General features: G+C 38.9%; 1 protein-coding gene across 2 annotated transcripts in view; it reads right to left on the bottom strand.

The window, feature by feature from the left end:
- Positions 1-23,369, bottom strand: part of TENM1 (teneurin transmembrane protein 1) — a 773,658-nt gene that overhangs the window by 158,844 nt on the left and 591,445 nt on the right. The window contains exons 13-15 of one of the 2 annotated variants that reach the window (XM_072626494.1): positions 7,990-8,175; positions 6,967-6,990; positions 4,915-5,061 (exon numbers count right to left, since the gene is read on the bottom strand). In XM_072626494.1, coding sequence (XP_072482595.1) covers positions 4,915-5,061; positions 6,967-6,990; positions 7,990-8,175 — 357 coding nt within the window. The remainder of the gene's footprint in view (positions 1-4,914; positions 5,062-6,966; positions 6,991-7,989; positions 8,176-23,369) is intronic. The other variant, XM_072626495.1, reaches the window with a different exon arrangement.

Below are 23,369 nucleotides of genomic sequence, written 5' to 3' on the forward strand. Positions count from 1 at the left end.
AGATTGGGGAATGACCAAACAAATTGTGGGACATGAATTGCCATAAAAAACAATGAATATGAATAATTCAGGGACAAATGGAAATACACAAGAACTGATGAAGGAAGTAAGCAGAACCAGGAAGAGAATATATGGAATGACTACAACCATGTAAATGGAAAGAACAATGTCAAAAACAAATTTCCCCAAATTGAATTTTGTCATATCCAGTGAGTCACAGGAAGTAAATGGCAAAACTGGGATTCATCCCCAGGTGCTCTGAATCTTAGCACCAGCACTATCCCATGCTGCCAATCAAGGTGGCAGGTGATGAGAGCCTGGGATAAATTGTGGGAAGAAGATGGTATAGAGGAGAAGCATTTTGAAAATGATATTATAACACTTGGTGACTCACTGGGTATGGAGGAGAAAGAAGAGGGAAGAGTGAAAAATCTCTTAGTTGCCAAATCTATGGGTCAATTCTCAGTCCCCACCCTTCTTGACTTCGCAGCGTCTGATACTGTCAATCACACTCTTTCCCTTGACACTCTCTTCTCTCTAGGTTTCCATGACACTCCACTCTCCTGGGTTCTCCCTGTCTTCTCAATCTGTTTGGCTGGATCTTCCTTCCAGTCATGCCTACTAACCATGTGCATCTCTGGCCTAGACCCTCTTCTCTTCTCTCTCTGTACTACTTCACTTGATGATCTCATCAATGCCCATGGGTTTAATTAACATCCCTATGCTGATGATTCTCAGATTCATTTATCTAGTGCTAACCTCTCTCCTGAACTCTAGTTTCTGATGGTCTATTAGACATTTCAAACTCAATGTCCTATAGACACCTTAAATTCAAACTAAACTCATTCCAAAACTGAACTTCTCTTTCTCCCCCAAGCCTCCTTTCTTCCAAAACTTCCCAACTATCATTGAGGGTATTACCATCCTCCCACTTACTCAGGCTCCCAAACTTGGTGTCATTTTTGATGCCTCACTACATTACCCCCCCATATCTAATTATTTGTCAAGTCCTGCCATTTTTATCTTCATAACATCTCTTGTATGTACTCTCTTCTCTCCTCTGACACTGCCACCACCCTTTTGTAAGCCCATAGCACTTCACGCCTAGATTATTATAATAGCCTGCTGGTTGGTCTCTCTACCTCAATTCTCTCCCTACTCTAGTCATCCTTCACTCAGCTGTCCACCCCCGTCCCCTTCAATAAACTCAAATTGCTCCCTCTTGTCTACAGGATCAAATATAAAATCCTCTACTCAGTTTTTATAGACATTTATAATCTGGATCCCTTCTATCCTTCCAGTCTTTTTACACCACACACCCCACCCTTCCCCCATCTCTGTCTTTACACACTGTGATCTCGTGACACTGGCTTCTTTGCTCTTCCTTGCACAAGACACCCTTACATCTTGATTTTGGGCATTTTTCCTGACTTTCCTTATGCCTAGAATTTCCCGCCTCACTATTTGAGCCTTCTGGCTTCCTTCAAAGCTAAAATTCTACCTTCTGCAAGATTTTCCCAGATCCCTTTAATGCTAATACCTTCCATGTGAGAATAGCTCACAATTAGCTTGTTTGCACTTGACTATTCGCATGTTTTCTCCCTCATTAGACTATGAGCTCCTTAAGGGCAGAGATCACATTTTTGCCTTTTTCTGTATTCCTACTGTTTGCCTAGTACATAGTTGGAGCTTAAGAAATGCTTCTTAAAAGCCCTGGTAACTGAATCACAGTGGTGTATAACATCTACACAGTATATTGGATATCACTGCTGGCTTACAAGGTGATGATGTTCAGGAGAGCAGTCATCACTGCAGATGATTAAGGAACATTTCATAGCTAAACTTGGCATCTCAATGATCTTTTTTGCTCTTTCAAAATCTCACACTACCATGATCCTCAAAGCATTCCTGGGTGGTAGGTAGGACCAGGACCAGGACTCTCTCAGGTCTGTAGATGAAATAACTCAGGTATTGTTTCAACACTATATGCTGATAAATTATGTTGCTAAGTGTTATTTGGTTTTATTAATAATTTTGTTTGCTACTTCAGTTGGATTTGTGAGTTCCCTTGAGTGCATCTGGATATATCATTCTACTTCCTTTTCATCACCTGGCAGATTGGGGATAACTTTACTTGCATTACCCACTTTTGAGAGTTTTTGGGAGACTCAAATTCTAGTACCTGGTACAATGATGATGAACCATCAGGCCTTTTCTTTCCCTGCAATGGCTAGCACAAATGTCAATCTACTCATGAGGGACTTTTCCAAGACTGCACAGTTGCCAGTGAAAATAGCACTAGGGCCCTTGCCTTTTCATGCCAAGTGCAGAATTCTTTCCCACAGGCCTATGCTGGACTACAACCAATGGGTAGAAGAGGCAAATCTAGTTGTTATGTCAGGAAAGACAGCCTAACAATGAGAGTTGGTCCAAAGCACAACAGGCTGCCTTAGGAGGTCACAGACCTAGAGCTGGAAGAACTTCAGAGGCTATTTACTCCAATGTTCTCATTTCACAGATGAAGAAAAGGAGATCTGGGAGGGAAAGTGACTTGTCTAAGGGAACACATAGGATAGGAGACCCGGTTTGAGACGGGAGCTCAGAAATTATCTAGTCCACTTGCCTCCTTCATTGGAGGTATTCAAGGAAAGTATGGTTGATTGTTTGCCACGTAAATTAGAGCTGGGATTCATTTCAGAAAGGAGATGGACTAGGGGCCACTGAGCTCTCTTCCAATGTTCAAATTCTGTGTTCCTGTGCCCTTTTGGGTTCATTTTCCAAAGATTATCTCTAAGGTTTTGATATAGGGAAGAAACAAATGGAAAAACAGTCCCTTGGGATATAGTGCTCATCCCTACTAACTAAATAATTGTTCTTAATATAGAATCAAGTACATTGGGCAAGAGATTTGGAGTCAGAAAGATCTGGGATCAAATCCTTCCTCAAATGTTCAGTTATTCCATTTTCAGAGAATGTTTTACTCTCTCAAACTCGCTTGAGCATCCACATTACTTATACATATTAGGTTTAATAACCTTTTAAAGTTGCATGGCAAAAAAGGAAATTTCTACACCTTGTTAGATGCTAAATCTACCATTATTCCTTTATCTTACTATTTCTATCCTGGGTTAAATGACAGTGAAGATAATCTCCAAAGCAGATGCAGAAGGTGAGGGAAGCCAAACCAAACAATGTATTTCATGTTAATGTTATTATTTGGAGGAATTCAAATAGCCAAGTTCTTTGTGAATGTCATGCTCCCTGGAGCATGAAATGTAAGGAGAAATTGCCAGGGATTTGTCCTTTACCACTACCTCCCATGAATAACCCTGAGGGCTGGTGTAAGGCTTAGTGGCCACCATAGTAAATGATCCTGCTCAGTTTCTGTTCCGCTAGACCTGGAATGGCCAAAGCAAGGCCCTGAGATCATATGTGGCTTGTCAGAGATTCACCTGCTGCCATCTAAGCCAGCACGAAGAAAGAACAACTCATGAACTGCAAACATATTGCAATTAAAATTGGGTCTTCTGAAAGGCCTAACACATTACAATGCAGAGATATGGGAAAATGCTCTAGTCAACTGGCAGAAGCAAAATGCTTTCATGATAAAGACAATAAAATCTAAATTATTTTCATCTGATCTCCCTTTTGGGTACAAAGGCTAGTGTGCTGAATTTGTCCTCAGTGAAATCTGGGTTCAAATTCTAACTCAGACACATTAGCTGTGTGACCTTAGGCAAGTCCCTTCCCTTCTCTGGTCTCAGGTTCCTCATATGGAAAATGAAGGGGTTAGATGAGATTCCTCCAAGACCCCTTCAATAATGACATTGGGGATTCCTCACCGTTGTGAATCATGAATCACTTTGGCAGTCCAGTGAAGTCCATGGAGCCTTTTGCAGAATAATGTTTTGTTGTCAACATTACAAATCAAAGGAAATGCTAAATGTCGTTAGAAGATAGTGACAATGAATGTAAGTTTCTCCCTTCCAATTCATGGACTTCCTGAAATCTACCCTTCGACTCCTTGGGAATCCCTAGAATGCAGATTAAGAATCTCTTTTCTAGGTCTATGATCCTAGGATTCTTTATAGAAAAGAAAACATGCTATTTAATGCCATTTTTTAAATGATATAAAAACAAGAGAACCAAGGAGTTTGTCAAATATAGTTGATCATCATAAAGAGAAGACTTTAAGGTCCTCTGCATGGCTGGTCTTGAGAAGATGGTCTGAGATGTTCATGAATTACAATACAGTGACAATAGGATACAGGGCAGTAGTGCGCTAGTAAATGTTTAACAAGCAGCTCTTCAAAAATGCACAATGCACTTTTAAGATTAATCAGCATTATTAACATCTTCTTCATCCCATTCTTAAGTCTTGACAATCAACAAAACAATAAATCAAGCTCTGACTTATAGCATTTGTCCATTTCTGAAGTGTAAATGCTAACTCTTCAAATTTAACCATCAGCTCTCAGAAGTCACACTCCTGGACACAGGGGTCTAGAGGACCTGCTGTTTGAATCCCAGACTATCAGAAGCCATCTAGTCCAACCTGCATCTGAGCAACCTGTGCTCACTAGTATTGGGCTTTCTTATTTGTTTGTGGTTTTATTTTAACTCTATTGCTTTGGCAATTTCTTCTCCAAAAAGCAAAACTATCTAGAAAAATAAAACAGAGCAGATTCTACATATAGATGAAGGCATAGATGAATAACACACACTTGGCACTTCTATTCAGCACAAGTGCATCAGCTATTACAATTCTGAAAAAGATATTCCTCTATTTCAGCCCTTTGCCAATGATACCGGCTCCTACCCTTGGTCAGAATGGACCAAGTGCTGTTATGCAACTGCTGCGATTGGTCTTTCCGCTTATAAACCTTAAGGAAGTGAGACAGAAAAATAAAATACCTCCATCATTGTCCAGGCTGTCTCCACAAACCATTTCCATGACAATGTTGCATCCTGAACCACTCCAGCCCACCTGACATACACAGTGCCAACCATTCTGATCCAGGGTACATCTTCCATTTCCAAAGCATAGCCCTGGGCAACCATCTGGAAAAAAGAGCAGAGGGAAACAATAACCAAGATGTCGGAATCGGACTGACCAACAATGATCTATCTGCCTGTGGGGATGGATATGGCTTATCATGTGGGCTCCATTAAGATGAAGTATTGAATAAATGGAAGAGCGTCTCGCTCACTTGCAAAACCTTTCCAGGGAATTTGTTATTCCTTACTCTGCAGTACTTTCCCTTGGAGATCCAATTAAGCATTATTAATGCTACCCCCAATTCCCAATATATGATTCAAATAGGATGAAAACTGTGGCAGGTGCAAAAATTGGCTTTTTAGTTTCTTTTTGAAAACTCATCTCCTCATTTCAATCAAAACTGGATCAATGATGTGAAGTCTGGTTATGGTTAATATGTTGGAAAAAAAAAACATTCACTGCTCTCAACAGATATCTTCTTCCTGGGAGTTACCCACCCCTAGTCTTCCTCTTTCTTTGTGTGGCTTCCACCCTTTGGTATATTGTCTAGGCCATGAGCACACACAACTGCTCCTCTGCAATGTTCCCTTGGAATTGTGTGACTCTTGTTTCATGATCCTTCACCTCATCTCTCCAACAAGATTTCTAGTTATTTGCAGGGAGATTTGGGTCTTCTACCTCTCAGGCATGCTACTTAGCATCTAGCATAATGTTATTTATGCACAGAGCTGGTGCTCAAGGAATCATTATATGCTGAAAGAATATCTAATTTTAATACTAATAGCTGAATGGGATAACCAGGGTCAAAAGCTAATATCTTCATCATCACTCCATTCTGATGTTAGGCATGAAACTCCCCAAGGAGCACCTTTTTATCCTGTATTTGTTCTCCAGGGAGGTTCTCCTCTGTTCCAGCAGTAATGTTCTTACACAGGTAAACTCCCTCTCTTTTCCTACCAAGATGTCAGCTAGGAATGTTTCCCTATGTTAGGAGTCCAAATGTGCTTTCCACGGAATAAGGGGAATATGAGGGAGGGAGGGAGGAAAAAATAGTGTTTTCCTGCTGGTAGAAATTTTTCCCTGTCTTCTTGCAACAAGGGAATAAATCTGAATTATTTTTGGAGATAGTCTGACTACTCCTGCCTTTCTATATATTTTAGTCTTCAACAACTTAACATTCACCTGTCCACAGAAGAAAATGTAACAGCATAAAAGAAGAAAAAAGTCCCTAGGTATTGTGGTCAGTAGAAGTAACACAGGAACCACCTTCAAACATCCTTTCAAGCAACCATTGGGGACAAAGGAAGAGAAATCTTCTTTTAAGAAAGAGAAAAAAAAAAAGGTAGTTGGTTGCTAGGTGAAGGTAGTAAGCTATATATGCAGTACTCCCAAAGGGGATGTAGGTTGAAAACATATACATTTTAGACATGTCTAGATACTTTCATGCATATGAATCTATAATAGATTTTTAAAAGGGACACTATATGTTTTAGACATCATCCTTAACATTCTAATGGTGATGCCATGAAGACTGCTGTATGACCTGCTACACCACAGAATGTTTCTTTATGTTCTCTTAAGGGACAGTACACTGGACAAAAGGGAAGTGGGAAATGCTCCGACTGGGCAGCAGAGTATAGAAACTTGGGCCACTCACATTCACATGATTAAGAAAGGATCCTAAGATCTACTTAAACCTAGATCCTTGAGTCTGTCCTTTGCTGTTCACATCTGAGTCTCTCACTCAAGTGAAGAATGGCGAGTCCAGAGATGGGGCCCTTATATCACCTATCAGCCCACTATTTGCTATGGAAAACTGAATGTCTTTTTAGTCTTGAAAAAATCAAATTCCTTTTCTGTGTGTCTCACTCAGTCTGTCACAGCTTGAGCCCATAAACATCACAGGTTGCTGCAAGTGAAAGGTACATGCATGTTTTCCGTTATAATGCTGGCGAGAAAAATCTTACCTCGGACTGCATCTAAGTAGTGAGCTAAAGCAGGAAAAAACAAAGAAGAAGAATGGTTGAATAAATTTCTGAGAAACCAGTGTTGTGTGTGTGTGTGTGTGTGTGTGTGTGTGTTCTAACGGTTTGCCATCTGTTGCCTTGTAGGAGAATTGTAAACTGTGAAGTACTGAAATGCTGACTTTGTCACCCGTGGGTGCTGACGCTGGGCTGTGTGTGAGGTGGGGGAGGGAAGAGATGAATGGCATTTGGGAAAGAAACCCAATTAGGCACCTTCAAAATGTCATCTTTCATTAAAAATTTCATCTTCGTTATATCTTCTGGGAAAAAAGACCAGTTTAGACTTCTTTTTGGTGATAGTGTTAGGAGGGATTATTTGTGGAGACAATTTTGGTGATCATTGGAGTTTAAATCTCACCCCTCTTCACCATTGGAATCAATCTTAAATGTTTTCTACAATCAGCATAGACAAGACTTACTATATCTTTAGTAGAATGGAAGTTCAGTTTAAGATGTTAGACACACGTAGATACAGTGTGAGTGTGTAGACATGCATGTATATGTGTGTGTGTACGTATGTGTGTCTTCTAAGGGATTTAGGACAAACCATTCTCCCTACTTGACAAACAATATAAATAAGTTTCCCATTGATAGAGCATCTAGACTAAATTTCATCTGTCATGAAGGGAACACATCAAGATGTACACTTATCCATTAAAGCAGCCTAGCCAATGAAATACCCTTGGTTTTTCAAAAGGGAAAAAGGTAAGGACATTTTGCCTTCCTAACAAAAGGCACAGTCCTATTGATTAAGACACATAAAGAACAGTAAACACTTTAAAAAGAGGGACTCCCAGGAGGTTGAAACACTGAGATAAGAAATATTCTTCTCAAGTATCAAGGAGAATATGTGAAATGAGAGCTTTAATTCACAAGACTCTCATCCCTATACCCTTGAAACCTTCCATGGGACTGGTATTTGAGTAGTGAGATTGGTTTCGTGTCCTAAAGTATCATGGAACTTACCGATAGTACAGTGGTCTCCTTCCCATCCTGGGCTGCACTCACACTTTCCATCTCTGCAGTGCCCATGCTCAGCACAGTGAGAAGGGCAGGTGCGCTCTTCACAGGTGGGTCCTACCCAGCCTTCTTCGCACTGGCAAATTCCCCTGGAGCAGACTCCATGACTACCACAATCCATGGTGCACAGCTCTGTCAGAGATTCAAAGGAAGGTACATTTTCAACCCGATCTATTTTATTAAGACCAATCTTGACTTCCAATCAGAAAGATAACTGGTACTGGGTAAATGAGGCCATGCCCAGGGCAAGGGTTTGGGAGGGAATCGCCTCCTCTTCCTGCCTCAGTGATAGAAATCATCTCCATATAGGTTGCTACCTGCCTATGTACAGAATGCAACTTCCCCCTGAGTCACCCCAGGGTCTCATATTCATGGAGTTCTGCTTTTAGGGTCTGCCTTTTCCCAACCCTGATGAGGAGGTGAAGGGAATGGGCCCTTTCTGGGGAGACTGAATGTGCTGTGAAATGATCCTCTGGTCTGTTCCCTTTCTTCTAGGTGGGATAACTCTTAGTTATGGCACTGTTTCCAGTCCTCTTGAAAAGGAATTATAGTTTTCCAAGGCTCCATAACTACGTGCGACATGGAAAATTTCAACAATCTTGCAAAGAGCCATAGTAGGCAGGTGAACCTGCCAAAGTGTTCTTTGTTTTAGAAGTTACATTTCTAAAAGTCAAATAAAATCTGAAATCCAAACTGAGTTGGGAAAGTTGGGAAATGATAATAACACTCAATGTTTAGCACTGAAGCTGATGCCAAACAAACATAGATTGAGTTTCATTAAAAATTCATTAAGGACGCCAAGCAGGGTGCAGGGAGTTTATGATGTTACAATAAATCATTGAAAAAACAGGAAACACACTCGATGCTTCATTCAGGAAGGCAAGTTCTACAATGGAAAAGATATTAACTTTTTAATAAAATCCACCACATACAAAAGGTGAAGCTGTCAATGATGGCAATCAGCCTGTTTCTCTAATCATACTAACAATATTCGCATTTAGTTTAAGCATTAAAAATGACTCCCAATTGATCAAAACACCTCCCAGCCTTCTCATCCTGAAATGCCATTCAATATTGAGTCTCTGTCCTCAGAGGGGGTACTAGTACACCAGTGGGGCCCCCTCTGCTCACCTGCCTTTTTTCACCCCCATTCACTGAAAATCTGAATAATAAATCAGGGCAGTTTTTGGTCTGATATACCTCATGTTGGAAGATGACAGCTATTATGGGAACTTGATGAAAAAAATGTAGCAGCCCTTTGGTACACTGAGTCATACCTTTTTGCATGAAATAGGGCAAATTGACTTACTTTTCATAGTTTCAATCTGAAAGGTAAGTGCAGAAGGAGAGTGGCTACTATGTGTTAGGCACTGTGTTAAGCGCTTTTTACAAATATTATCTCATGCAATCCTCACAACAACCCTGGGAGGTAGGTACTGTTATTATCCCTATTCTACAACTGAGGAAACTGAGACACATAGAGATTAGGTGACTTGCCATGCATCACGTGGCTAGTAAGTGTCTGGAACAAGATTTGGAATATAGGATTTCCTTTATCCAGGTCCAGTGCTTTATCCACGGTGCCACCAGCTACCTCTAGGTCAGAAAAAAAATAGTAATTCTATTCTGAGAAGGGGGCAGTGTGGTGGAAGATTATTAGCAGTATGGCCTATTACAATAGTGACAAGAAATAGAAGGAAAAATCAAGTTTACAACAAACTTGGTGAGAGGTCCAACTGAGCAAAATGATTCTGAGGGCACTTTAGGGTGAAACTCGTTGAAAGACAATAAATAGACCAAAAATCCTCTATAGAGGTTTTGATAAACTCTCCTTTCCCACAACGATGTTAGAGTCTCCACATTTAGATCCCAACATCATGGTCCCTCATGTGAAACATCTAATCCATATGCACACAGAGAATCTTAGATGAAGATGGGAGAAGACAAAACACAGGCTTGTACAAATGATATTCCACAAGAAATCTCTTTAGAGCCAGAGTTGGCTGAAAAGTAGAGAGAATATTGGATTCAGCTGTTTATTGTTTGGTGATCTCCATACCTTCAACTATCCCCTCTAGGCAGAGAGTTCCCAATTCTGTATCTCTGTCAGCTTCTCTCCTGAACTCCAGATTCACCATTTGAACTGGCCCACTTGAACATCTTCACCTAAATGTCTTGTTGGTACCTTTACCTTAATGACATCCCAGACACAGTAACTCAAAGGTCAGAAGATGCTCTAGGTGGTTCAGAAATGATCAAGCTAATTTCTATTAGAACAAGAGTCACCTCTATAACAAGCTCTCCCACTAAGTGTGTATCGAGCCTCTGAGTGAAGATCTCCAAGGGAGGAGTCCCCCACCCCCACTTCTGAGGGCAGTCCATTGTACTTTGAGATTACTGTAATGCTTAAGCAATGCTAGGAAGATCTGAGTTCAACTCCACCTTTAAACCTTCCTAGAAATGAGACACTTTACTGTGTCTGAGTGACTTGCCTAAAGTCACACAGGTAGTGGCACCACTGGCATGTGAACCCAGGCCTTTAACTCAAGAGCTCTACAAAGACACAGATAGTTGGTTGGTGGACAGAATTTCCTAAGTTGATAAAAGTCACAGATCTTTAGAGGAGTAATGGCAAAGAAAATTATTTTTATATAAAGTCTGTATTTGCCATGGCTGCTGAACTTGACTGGAGGAAGCCAGTCAGCTGTGCTGGGTCTATTCCAAATTTATTACAGCCACTATTCCCCTTAGCCCTTTCGGTAGCACACGAATCTTCTGACATCTATCTGAAATCTATCTGTTTTAAGCTTTCTCTCTTCAAGCTATCTACAACATCTCTTCACACTCCCTCTAAGCAAAGGACTTTGCCTCAATCTTCAAAAAGAAACTGAGGACATACATAGTGCAGCCTTCTTTCCAGTTCCATACCTCAAAACCCTTCATATCCTTTCTGCTTCTCTTTTCCTTTTCTTCAGTTTAGGAGGATGATATGACCCTCTCCTTGTCAATGTCCATCTTTCTACTTATGCCTTTGATCTCATTCCCTCCTGTCTATTCTAGGAGCTTGTCCCTTTGATCATCCCCTCATTACTGTGACTTTTCAAACTCTTCATCTAGTGCCTTATTCCCTGCTGCCTACAAACAAGTTCTCCATCTGTAAAAGACCATACTTTGACCTTACTAACTTCTCAGGATATTGTCTCATGTCTCTTCTTTTCACAGGCAAATTTCCAGTAAAAGCCATCTACACTGGTCTCCAACTTTCTAACTACCCACTCCTTTCACTCCTTATAACTTGGCTTTTGTCCAAAACTTCTCTAAGATTACTGTGATCTCGATTGAGAAGTCTAAGAGTATTTTCTCAGTCCTTATCTCTCTTGAACTCTCTGCAGTGTTTGCACCTGCTGGATCTTCTGGATCTTCTTTCCATCTTGGGTTTCCATAAGACTGCTCTCCTACCAAATCCTTAGCTGACCTTTCTCAGTCTTCCATGCAGGAGCATCTCCTACAGCCCATCCTCTATTCGTGGAAATACTCTGGGGTTCTGTCCTGGGCTCTCTCCTCTTCTCTTTTTATATTCTCTTGGAATGAGTGATCTAATTTGCTTCCACAGATTCAACTATCATCTTTGCACAGATCATTCCCAAATCTACATATCCATCTCCCATATTTCTCCCAAACTCTGGTATCAGATGTCCAACTTCTTGCCAGACACTTATACCTGACTTTCCTAAATGGACCTCAAACTCACCATCTACAACAGATAGTTATTTTTCCTCAAATTCTTCCTTATAACATTCTCATTTCTGTCAAGGGCAAATGCTGTGCTTGGTGGCTCTGCATTGCCTTTCCTTTAGGATAAAATATAAACTTTTCTATTTAGAATATAAAGCCTCTTGAAATGCCTAGCTCCCTTCAAGCCAGAACTTAAGTACCACTTCTTTTTAGAAGTCTTTCCTGGGGGCAGAGCCAAGATGGTGTAGAAGCAGGGACCTGCTAGAACTCTCCCCCCAAATCCCTCAAAAAACCTGTAAAAATGACTCTAAACAAATTTCAGAGCCACGGAAGTCAAAAAATGACATACTGAAGCAAATTTCCAACTCGACAATTGGGAAGATCAACAGGAAGGGTCTATTGCAGTGGGCTGTGAGTGGAGCCCAGTTCAGTATGGGCCACACCAGCATGTGGACAGAACTAGAACAGGCCTTAGGGGACTGAATCACTGGTGGCTGCTGTGGTTTCCAGACTTCTCAACTCACAAATGATAAAGGCAGCTTCAAAGGTCAGTGGGAAGGGTTTCTCACCTGACTGAGAGGAGATTACGGTTCATCTCTACCCCCAACCTGAGCACTAAACCCAGTCCTGGGGTAGAGGCAGCCACTGCTGAAGTGGAGGCTGCTTCTGGATCCCTCCACACAACAAAGAGCTCAAAAGCCAAGTAATTGACTGGAAAAATGAGCAAATGAGGGAAAAGAAACAGACTATAGATTCTTACTTTATCAGTGAAGAGGTATTTTCTTACATCATTAATGATGAGGAAGATCAAAACATACAACCAGAAGAAGACAACAAAGCCAAAGATTCTGCATCCAAAGCCTCCAAGAAAAATATGAATTGTTCTGAGGTCATGGAAGAGCTCAAAATGGATTTTGAAAATCAAGTAAGAGAAATCTTTCCTGATACAATCTAAATATAGGCCATGCCCCCAACCCCCACCAACTCCATGTAATTTTATAAATAGCCTCCATTCACTGCTGTCTGTAAATATTTTATCCCCTCTTAGCAGAATGTAAGTTTTCTTGTATCCTTACCTTAGCATTGTATACAGTGCCTGACAAACTGGATGTAGTTAATAAATGTTCATTAAGTGATTCACCATTGTGTTTCCCTCTTCTGGATGTTCTCCAGCTTATCAATGTCCTTCTTAAAATGTGGGGCCTAGGGTTGAACTTGATATTGTAGATGTACTCTGACCAGGGCAAAGGAGAGGGAAACTAGAAGCCAATAGAATAGCCTTTAATTGGCAGTGGTGGGCTATTACTATACATTGTGATCCTAGTTCCTACCATATGTTCTAAGCTGAGAAAAGCATCAAATTTATTTCCTGGTCAATACTGTTGGGGTAACCCATTTGGGGTTTTCTTGGCAAAGATACAGGAGTGATTTGCCATTTCCTTCTTTAGCTCATTTTACAGATGAGGAAACTGAACCAAACAGGGTGAAGCAACTTGCCTGCTATCACACAGCTCGTAAGTATCTGAGGCCAGATTTCAATTCATGAAGATGAGTCTTCCTCACTTCAGGACTGGCACTGCATCCACCACAATGCCACCTAGCTGACTCTGGTCATTATTAAAGCTCAAAAATTAGTGTATGTATATGTGTGTGCATGTGTATTTATGACACTTCAGGGAGTAGGGTGGAGATGAAAGGGACTGGATATTTACCCACTTATTTTAACATGTTTTATCTCCTATAAAAATGATCTAAAACAATAAGAATAAAACAAGGATGTCCCGATTTTGTCACTATTATTGTCACATAATTCTAGAAATTCTAAAAATGCTAGAGATAGCAATAAGACAAGAAAAAGAAATTTAAAGCATAAAGACTAGTAGAGACAAAATTATCCCTATTTTCAGATAACACAATAGTTTGCTTAGAAAACCCTTAAGAATCAATAAAGAGGTTAAGTGGAAAAAATTAATAGCTTTAGTAGAATAGGAGGATACTATATATATATATATATATATATATATATATATATATATATATATATATATATATATATATATATATATATATATATATATATATACATATATTCTTGGCCTTTCTCAATAGTAAAAACAAGATGCAGGAGGAAACAATAAAAAGAGAAATCCCACTCAACATAACTACAAAATGCTGAATATGCATGGGAGTCAATTTACCATGATACACAAAGACATATAACTACAATTACAAAACACAAAGAAATAATTAAAACTATAAATTGAAGTGGTCATTGTATATAGCAAGGTCATGCTAACATAATAAAATAACAACAATAACCAATTTAATTTACAGTTTAGTTCTAAACCAGTCAAGGTCAAAGAGGTGCTTTATACGGCTAGACAAAATAATGTCAAAATTTATTTGGAGGAGCAAAAGGTATATAATCTCAAGAGAATTTTTTTAAACCATGGAATGAAAAGGAAATAGTACTTCTAGACCCTAAATTACATTACAAAAGCAGCAATCATCAAAACTATTAAGTAATAGTTAAAAAAAATTAAAAGTAGGTCAATGAAATGGACTCAATGATAAGGAATTAGAAAAATTAAACTCAATAATTTAATATTCAATATATCCATAAATATAATAAGCTTCATGGCAAGGAACTTCCTATCTAAGAAAAACTTCTGGAAAAATTGGAAAATTATTTTTTTTGACAGAAATTAGGTGATGACCAATACCTTATACCAGAATAAATACCACAAATAATACCACAATAAATTCAAAATGGATTTGTGATCAGAATGTATGTGGTCAAATGATTTCTAAAAAATTAGAAGAGAATTTCATAACTATAGTTAAGGGAGAATTCTTAATCTCAAAAATGGATATGAGAGTTCACAAAGATAAAGTAGATAATTTTAATCACAAGAAACTGAGAAGTTTTTGCATGAACACAATGAACAGGGGTAGGACAAGAAGGGAAAGAGTTGACTGGGTGAAAATATTTGCTTCAAATATTTATGATGTGGTCTTGGTATCCAAAGTATATAGTACACAAACACAAATATACAAGATTAAGAGCCATTTCCCAGTATATAAATAGTCCACGGAGATGAACATTTTTTTCAGAAGAAAATTACAATTAATAACAACCACATGAGAGACAGCTGGGGTGGGAGCCAAGATGCCAGGGCAGAAAGATGCACATGCTCTAGCTCTTCCCCCACAGCCCATAAAATGCCTGTAAAGAATGGCTGTCAACAAATTCTAGAGCAGGAGAAGCCACAGAAAGATAGAGTGGAGGAGATTTCCATCCCAGGGTGACCTGGAAAGTCGATGGGAAAGCTCTGTCACACCAGGCAGAGAGCGGAGCACAGCTCAGCCTTGGCCACATGGCACCTAAAGGAATAGGACTGGAGCAGGACTTGGGGGTGGAATCCCCAGCAGCAGTGCAGGTTCTCAGGTGACAAAGACAAGTCAAAGTTCAGTCAGAGGGCTTTTTCAGCTGGGCAAGAAAGGAGCAGGGTCCTCCTGTAGGCCTGGACCCAGGAGGGAGTGCCAGAGGCAGCATCAGCAGTGGGCAGCAGCTGCAGTGGCTGTGGCAGGCAGCAACCAGCTTCCACTGTTGGAGTCCTCAGCTTAAATTCCCTGGGGGAACTGAGAAGTTGATCTTAATTTCAGCTCTGAGCATGGTCCTGGGGTAAGGAGGAGTGCTGGTGTGGTGGAACTGGAGGCCCTTGAGGAGTAAATTCCTCTCCCTTGATTGTGCCACCTTGGAGGAACTGAGAACTTACAGGTCCCCAGCGTATACCCTACTCTTGACAAAGGACCCAAAAGTCAAGTAACTGGTTGGGAAAATGCCCCCAAAAGGGGAAAAAAAAAGACTATAGAAGGTTACTTTCTTGGTGAACAGGTATTTTCTCCCATCCCTTCAGATGAGGAAGAACAATACTGACCATGAGGGGAAGACATAAAAGTCAAGACTTCTGCATCCCAAACATCCAAAATAAATATGCAATGGTCTCAGGCCATCAAAAAGGATTTTGAAAATCAAGTAAGAGAGGTGGAGGAAAAATTGGGAAGAGAAATGAGAGCAATGCAAGAAAATCATGAAAAGCAAGTCAGCAGCTCGCTAAAGGAGACCCAAAAAAATGCTGAAGAAATTAACACCTTTAAAAATAGGTTAACTCAACTGGAGAAAGAAGTCCAAAAAGTCAATGAGGAGAATAATGTTTTGAAAAGCAGAATTAGCCAAATGGAAAAGGAGGTTCAAAAGCTCACTGAAGAAAATAGTTCTTTAAAAATTAGAATGTAGCAGATGGAAGCTAATGACTTTATGAGAAACCAAGAAATTACAAAACAAGATCAAAAGAATGAAAAAAGTAGAAGATAATGTGAAATATCTCATTGGAAAAGCAAGTGAACTGGAAAATAGATCCAGGAGAGACAATTTAAAAATTATGAGAGTACCTGAAAGCTATGATTAAAAAAAGCATAGACATTATCTTTCATAAAATTACCAAGGAAAATTGCCCTGATATTCTAGAACCAGGGGGCAAAATAAATATTGAAAGAATCTACCTATCACCTCCTGAAAGAGATCCAAAAAGAGAAACTCCTAGGAATATTGTAGTCAAATTCCAGAGTTCCTAGGTCAAGGAGAAAATATTGCAAGCAGCTAGAAAGAAACAATTTGAGTGCTGTGGAAATACAATCAGGATAACACAAGATCTAGCAGCTTCAACATTAAGGGACTGAAGGACTTGAAATATGATATTCCAGAAGTCAAAGGAACTAGGATTAAAACCAAGAATCACCTACCCAGCAAAACTGAGTATGATGCTTCAGGGAAAAAAATGGTCATTCAATGACATAGGGGACTTTCAAGCATTCTTGATGAAAAGACCAGAGGTGGAAAGAAAATTTGACTTTTAAACACAAGAATTAAGAGAAGCATGAAAAGGCAAAAAGGAAAGAAAAATCACAAGGGACTTGTTAAAATTGAACTGTTTACATTCCTACATGGAAAGATAATATTTGTACCTCTTGAAACTTTTCACAGTATCTAGGTAGTTGGAGGGATTATACACACACACACACACACACACACACACACACACACACACAGAGACAGAGAGAAAGAGAGACAGAGAGAGACAGAGAGACAGAGAGCACAGGGTGAGTTGAATAGGAAGGGATCATAACTAAAAGAATACAATTAAGTGGTAAGAGAGGACTATATTGGGAGGAGAAAGGGGTAAATGGAATGGAGCAAATTATCTCCCATAAAAGAGGCAAGAAAGAGCTTTTGCAATGGAGGGCAAAAGCGGGGAGGTGAGAGGGAAAAAGTAAAGCTTACTCTTATCACATTTGACTCAAGGAAGGATTAACATGTACACTCAATTTAGTATGAAAACCTATCTTACACTACAGGAAAGTAGGGAAAAAAGGGATAAGCAGGGTGGGGCAGATGATGGAAGGAAGGACAAATGGGAGGAGGGAGCAATTAGAAGTAGACACTATTGGGTAGGGACAAGGTCAAAAGAGAGAATAGAAGAAATGGGGGGCAGGATAGGATGGAAGGAAATATAGTTAGTCTCACACAACATAACTATTATGGAAGTCATTTGCAAAACTGCACATATATAGCCTATATTGAATTGTTTGCCTTCTCAGTGGGGGTGGGTGAGGAGGGAGGAAGGAAGAGAAGTTGGAACTCAAAGTTTTAGGAACAAATGTTGAGAATTGTTTTTACATACAACTGAGAAATAAGAAATACAGGTAATGGGGCACAGAAATTTATCTTGCCCTACAGGACAAGAGAGAAGATGGGGATAAGGGAAGGGAGGGGTGTTGGAAAGGAGGGCAGATTGGTGGAAGGGGCAATCAGAATGCTCAGCGTTTTGGGATGGGGGGAGGGGAGAGATGGAGAGAAAATTTGGAACTCAAAATTTTGTGGAAATGAATGTTGAAAATTTAAAATAAATAAATACAATTAAAAATTAAAAAAGAAAAATCATACTTTGTGTATAAATGAAAAATTTCTAAGTATGTATAATAAAAGTGAAAATTAAACTCCTGGGACGGAAAATTTTTCTAATAAAAAAAAGAAAGACAGCTGCAAATCACGAAAAAACAAAATGCAAAAAAAATTATAGGTTTTACTTCACACATCAAATTTGAAAAGATAAAAAATGGAAATAGTAAATTTTTGAGGGGTTATTAGAAGATGGGAATACTAATACATTGTTAGTAGAACTGAGAAATTAGTCCAATCATCCTAGAAAACAATTTGGAATTATTCTAGTAATGTGAATGGAAATAAAGTCAATAACCATTTAGTGTGGATCAGCTAAACAAGCTTTTGATATATTAATTAAACAACTTATGATAATTATGAAAAAAAACAAGAGTAGATAAAGATTTACGAAGAGGGAAATAAAAAGAACCAAGAAAACAATATGCACAATGATTACAAAAATGTAAAGAGGGAAACAATAATAATAAAAATTCAAGGCTGAACTCTGAAGAAGAGTTGAGAAAAATGAATAAAGACTGTGTATGGAATATTACACATATTAGGAAACAGTTTAATAATATGTAAAACCAAAGACAATAAAAATAAGAAAAAATTAAAGAACAAAAAGAAATTTTAATTTCTCTATTTAGTCTTCAAAAGTTCTGGATTAGTATGCTGTCTGCATCCTTCAGACAGCATTATTCTGCTATTTGAGAACCAAATGGAAGACTAAAGGACCTAGACCTTTTGTCATGGAAGTTTGGCAAAAGAAAGTCTGAACATTTGAGAACCCCTAGATTTTTATTCCCATTTGAAGGAGGGGTGTCCAAATTTTATTAAAACAAATGTTACATTTCAGTTCAGAGAAACTTGTTAAATATTCCTCTTCTTTTCTAGTAAGCAGAGTGGTGCTGTGGAAAGATTGGAGCCAAAGGACCTGTATTCAAATCTCAACTTTCCAGGGACCTGGGCAAGCCATTGTGAGACTTGGGCAAGCCATTTTGCCTCTCTTGGCCTCAGTTTTTCTCAACTGCAAAATGAGACAATTAAACTAGATGATCTCTAAGATTACTTCTGTCTCTGTATCTATGATTCTATGAATTATTCCCTCCACATACCTAGGAGTCACGTTTCTCTTAATGATGCCTGAAGTTGTATTGCTTTGTTTTGATGGGTATATCCCACTAGTGACTCATACTAAGCTTGTAATCCATTAAAATCTACAGATATCTTTCAGATGTACTGTAGTCTCCCCATTTTGTACTTGTAAAGTTGATTTTTTGAACCAAGAGTGAGACTTGACATTTATTCCTCTTAAATTTCTTATTTGATTTGGCCCAATGTTCTAAGACATCAAGAGTTTTTCTGGATCATGACCATCGATAACATTAGCTCACACTGTCTCTGAACTTTGAGTCATTTGCCAATATGACAACTATGCAGGCTATACCTTTAGTTAAGTTACCGATAAGAGTATTAGGCAGGCCAGGACAAGTGCAGACAGTCAATTCAAATGTACATGGACCTCTTGGACCCACCTTCTCTTCAGTCATTCAAAATGGTACTGAATATATAAAAATATATTATTGTTTTTATAACCAATATCTCCCCATCTTTCTCCCAAGTAGAGCATGCCAAAGATAGTCAAATATTTTGTTAAAATCCCAAAACCATAGTTATGGAATTCCTCTGACCTACCAATCTAGTATAGTAACTTGTCAAAACAGGAAATGAAGTTAGTTTGCCATGATTTGTTTTAGATGAGGTCATACTGGCTATGACTGCAGCTTCCTTTTCTAGATGCTCACTAACCAACACTTCTACATTATGTTCTAAAAATTTTCTAGCAGTCTAGATCTAGCTTACTAGCTTGTAATTTGCAAATTGCATTTTCTTCATTTTTCTTAAATATTCCATTTTTTGCATGACACACAGTTTAATAAATGCTCTTTGAATGAATAGATATAAGCTTAATAAATATTTGCTGAATTAATATATGGACGAATGGAATTGGAGAGAAGAAATAAAGTTGTATAATGACACTTGGAAGCAAAGAGGTTCACATCAGTTGGCTATCTTCTTAGTAAAGTAAGAGATAAAAGGGCACCTGGGAAACATCAGAGAAGGAGAGGAAGGAAATAGTTTAAGAGAACTCTGTTTAGTAACAGACTCTGAGAGTGGTGCCTCATGACTATAGAATGAATCACTAACTCTAACCAGGCATCTCATAGCATAAAAGGGCACATTTGCTAGCACAAATTCTTTCCCATTACCAGCTCAGAGCTCTTGTCCTACTGATGGTGGGTTAAGATTATCATCTTATGCAAGGAATGACATGAAGGTAGATGGCTATATCCTAGAGCCACGTTACTTGGTATATCTAGCTACTGCGGAGCCCCCATGGCAGGGCTTGCCAGTGCAAGGACATTCCATTTTTGTGTGTGTGATATACACTTTATGAGGTAGAATAATTATACTGGAGGAGTCTTCAGGAGAAATCACAAACAACTACAGTAAACAATAGTTGACCTTAGTAGGCAATGCATTTCAGGCACTGTTAGCAAGGACTATAAATAGCAAGGAATCTGGGACAAGTGAGCTGGGTGCTGGAAAGAAAGATACTAAGAAAAACCCATGGTACAATGGCTCTTCTAGCCCCATGCTGGGAGGTGACATTGGGGCCAGAATCCAGAGCTCTGATACTGCCTGGGGAGTATCTAGAGGGTGGAACTGAGGAGCTTCTTTAGGAGTCCCAGTAGTAACGCACTTGACAAATGGTAGTCATCCCACTGGTTCCCTCTCACTGAGGAGGCAAATGGGTTCAACTTGGCTATACAATACAGATGTACTGGTCCTTACACATGTGGGTATTGGGGCAAGTTCCTGCTTGAATCCTCTCTTCAAAGATCCATGAGAAATGAAACGTTGGAGGACTGTTGCATTGATCAAGCTAATGGGGTGAAATCTTAATCCACTTGTACACTCCCTTCCCCTCAACAGAAAGCCTGTGCCAAAGTGTAAGGCACAACTCCAGTTGTTAGTGTAAGTTTCGTTGTGCTAAGTAAGTGCCCAGAAAGGAAGATGCTTTTCTGTAAATGAGGAATTCACTTGAAAAATACATTATCACCTGACAAGAAATATATATTCAACAATCAACATTTGTCACTCTCAGCAGCCATAGCGTTACACTGTTTCCAGTCTTTGAATGGAGTTTCTGGACTAGCTAGAAACTGTTTATCCATCACAATCTTCTTCCCCAGTGGGGGTGGAGGCTTTAGGAAGAACAAGATAACAGATGTTGACAACTGTATGATTTACAAAAGGTGAAGTCGAATGGTATTGTGCTCTAATGTATTTGTCTCATGAATAGTTCTATTCCACATGTACTATTTTCTATCTGGTTGAAAATATATTAACATTACAGGGCTGCAAAAAAATGACAAAAGAATGCTAAAATATAAACATTCTTCTCTGAAAATGCATTGGAAAGGAACATGAAAAATATAAGCAGACTTTAAAGTTCTATTGAGACATTTCATTTTTAATAAGTTTCTTTCTCCATGCCAACAATGAACAACACTTGTATAAATTGAACTTGCATATAACAGGAGCATTTCTTTGTTGCATGCTGACAAAGAACAATTTGATTAAACAGTAAATCCTTCAGAGTCCTGCTCAGAGACATTTCTCTGAGATTTACTTTTTAGACAAAAATCTCCTAGCGAAGTAAATTATTTTTCTTGTTCCTTACTAGCACATTGGCAGTTCTCAGTGTTGGGCAGCAACAGCAATGATACTGGGGTACAAGAAGATGTTTCTAAATAAGTTAGCTTCTAAGAAATTCATCTACATAAATACTGCAGAGACATTTTCTTTCCCCCTGCCCCCCTCCCCCAACTTTAGCCATGTTGTGGAAAAAAATGAGAAAAGTAAAGAAAGAGAAAACATATGCTGCAGTCTACACTCTGAGTCCATCAGTTCTCTACTGGGAGGTGGACAGCATTATTCATCAGGAGTACTTTGGAACTCTGGTAGGTCATTGTGTGGATCAGAATTACCAAATCTCTCATCGTTATCTTTATCATATTGCTGTTACTGTGTAAACTGTTCTCCCGGTTCTGCTCATTTCACTTTGTAACAATTCATATAAATCCTCCCAGGTTTTTCAGCAATCCTCTCCTTCAACATTTCTTACATCACAATAGTATTACATCACATTCACATATCACAACTCATTTAGCCATTCCCTAACTGAGGGGCATCCCTTCAGTTTTCAATTGTTTTCCACCAGAACAAAAGCTGTTATAAATATTTTTGTACATATGGATCTTTTCCTTTGATCTCGTTGGGAGAATAGCAGCAGCGGGAAAGTTATGTCGAATTTTATAGCCCTTTGAACACAGTTTCAAATTATTCTCCAGAATGGTTGGACAAGTTCACAGCTCCACCAAGAGGCACACCATTAGTGTACCTATTTTCCCACATTCCCTTTAGCATTTGTCATTTTCCTTTTCTGTCATCTTAGGCAATCTAATAAGCATGAAGTAGTACTTCTAAGTTGTTTAAATTTTGATTTCTCTAAGTAATTTAGAGCATTTTTATATGACTACTGATAGCATTGATTTGTTTTTGAAAACTACCTGTTCATATTCTTTGACCACTTTTCAATTGGGGAATGGCTCTTATTTTATTTTATTTTATTACAAATTTGGCTCAGTTCCCTATATAATTGAGAAATGAGACCTTAATGAGAGAAACTTGCTGCAAAAATTCATTTCCCAGTTTCCTGCTTTCCTTCTAATTTAGGACACATTGACTTTGTTTGTACAAAGACTTCTTAATTTAATCTAATCAAAATTATCCATTTTACTTTCCAAGATCCTCTGCCTCATGCATCTTCTATGGATGTACTATAAACATTGTATTGAACATGGCCAAAATAAAGTTCCAAAGGAAAAATGGCCAAAGAAAATGTCAGAGTCTAAAAGAGATCGGGTGCTAACTTCCAGGAATTCAGGAGGGAAGCCTGAAAAGAAATAAGAAGTAGAACCCAGTGGAATCAGACCATTTCTCACTTTCTTCACTTAGATTTTAGTTGAACCACTGGTAGTTGAACTCTAGGGTCTATTTTCTTATTCTATTTACTAATATGGTGGAAAGTAGTAGGAAGATAACCATTAGGGTGACATTGCTAATTAAAGGCTGGGCGAAGGCAGTCAAGACTTAAAGGGCTTAGGAAAGTACTAAAGTCAAACAACCAGATATATCAGGGGAGGGGAGGAAAAGTCATTTGTTCGGAACTAAACTTTTTATTCACTAAGTTAATAAGAGAAGAACTATTGGAAATATTCACTATATTATTAGATTCCCTTACTCAGATGCAGAAGTGAACATGTCAGTTCATTATTAGCTCTGAAGAGGACAGACTCTTTTGTTAGATCTCCATGTAGTGAGAGGGGAACTGAACTTGGAAGCAGTGCATGTAGATTCTGGGCTCCAGTCTACAGATAACAATTGTGTGACCTTATACAAGCCTGAGCCTCACATACCTCATTTATTAAATAGGGTACAATAATACTTGTAATCT

This window comes from Notamacropus eugenii, chromosome X (assembly GCF_028372415.1).
Source record: "Notamacropus eugenii isolate mMacEug1 chromosome X, mMacEug1.pri_v2, whole genome shotgun sequence".
Classification (NCBI taxonomy): Eukaryota; Metazoa; Chordata; class Mammalia; order Diprotodontia; family Macropodidae; genus Notamacropus; species Notamacropus eugenii.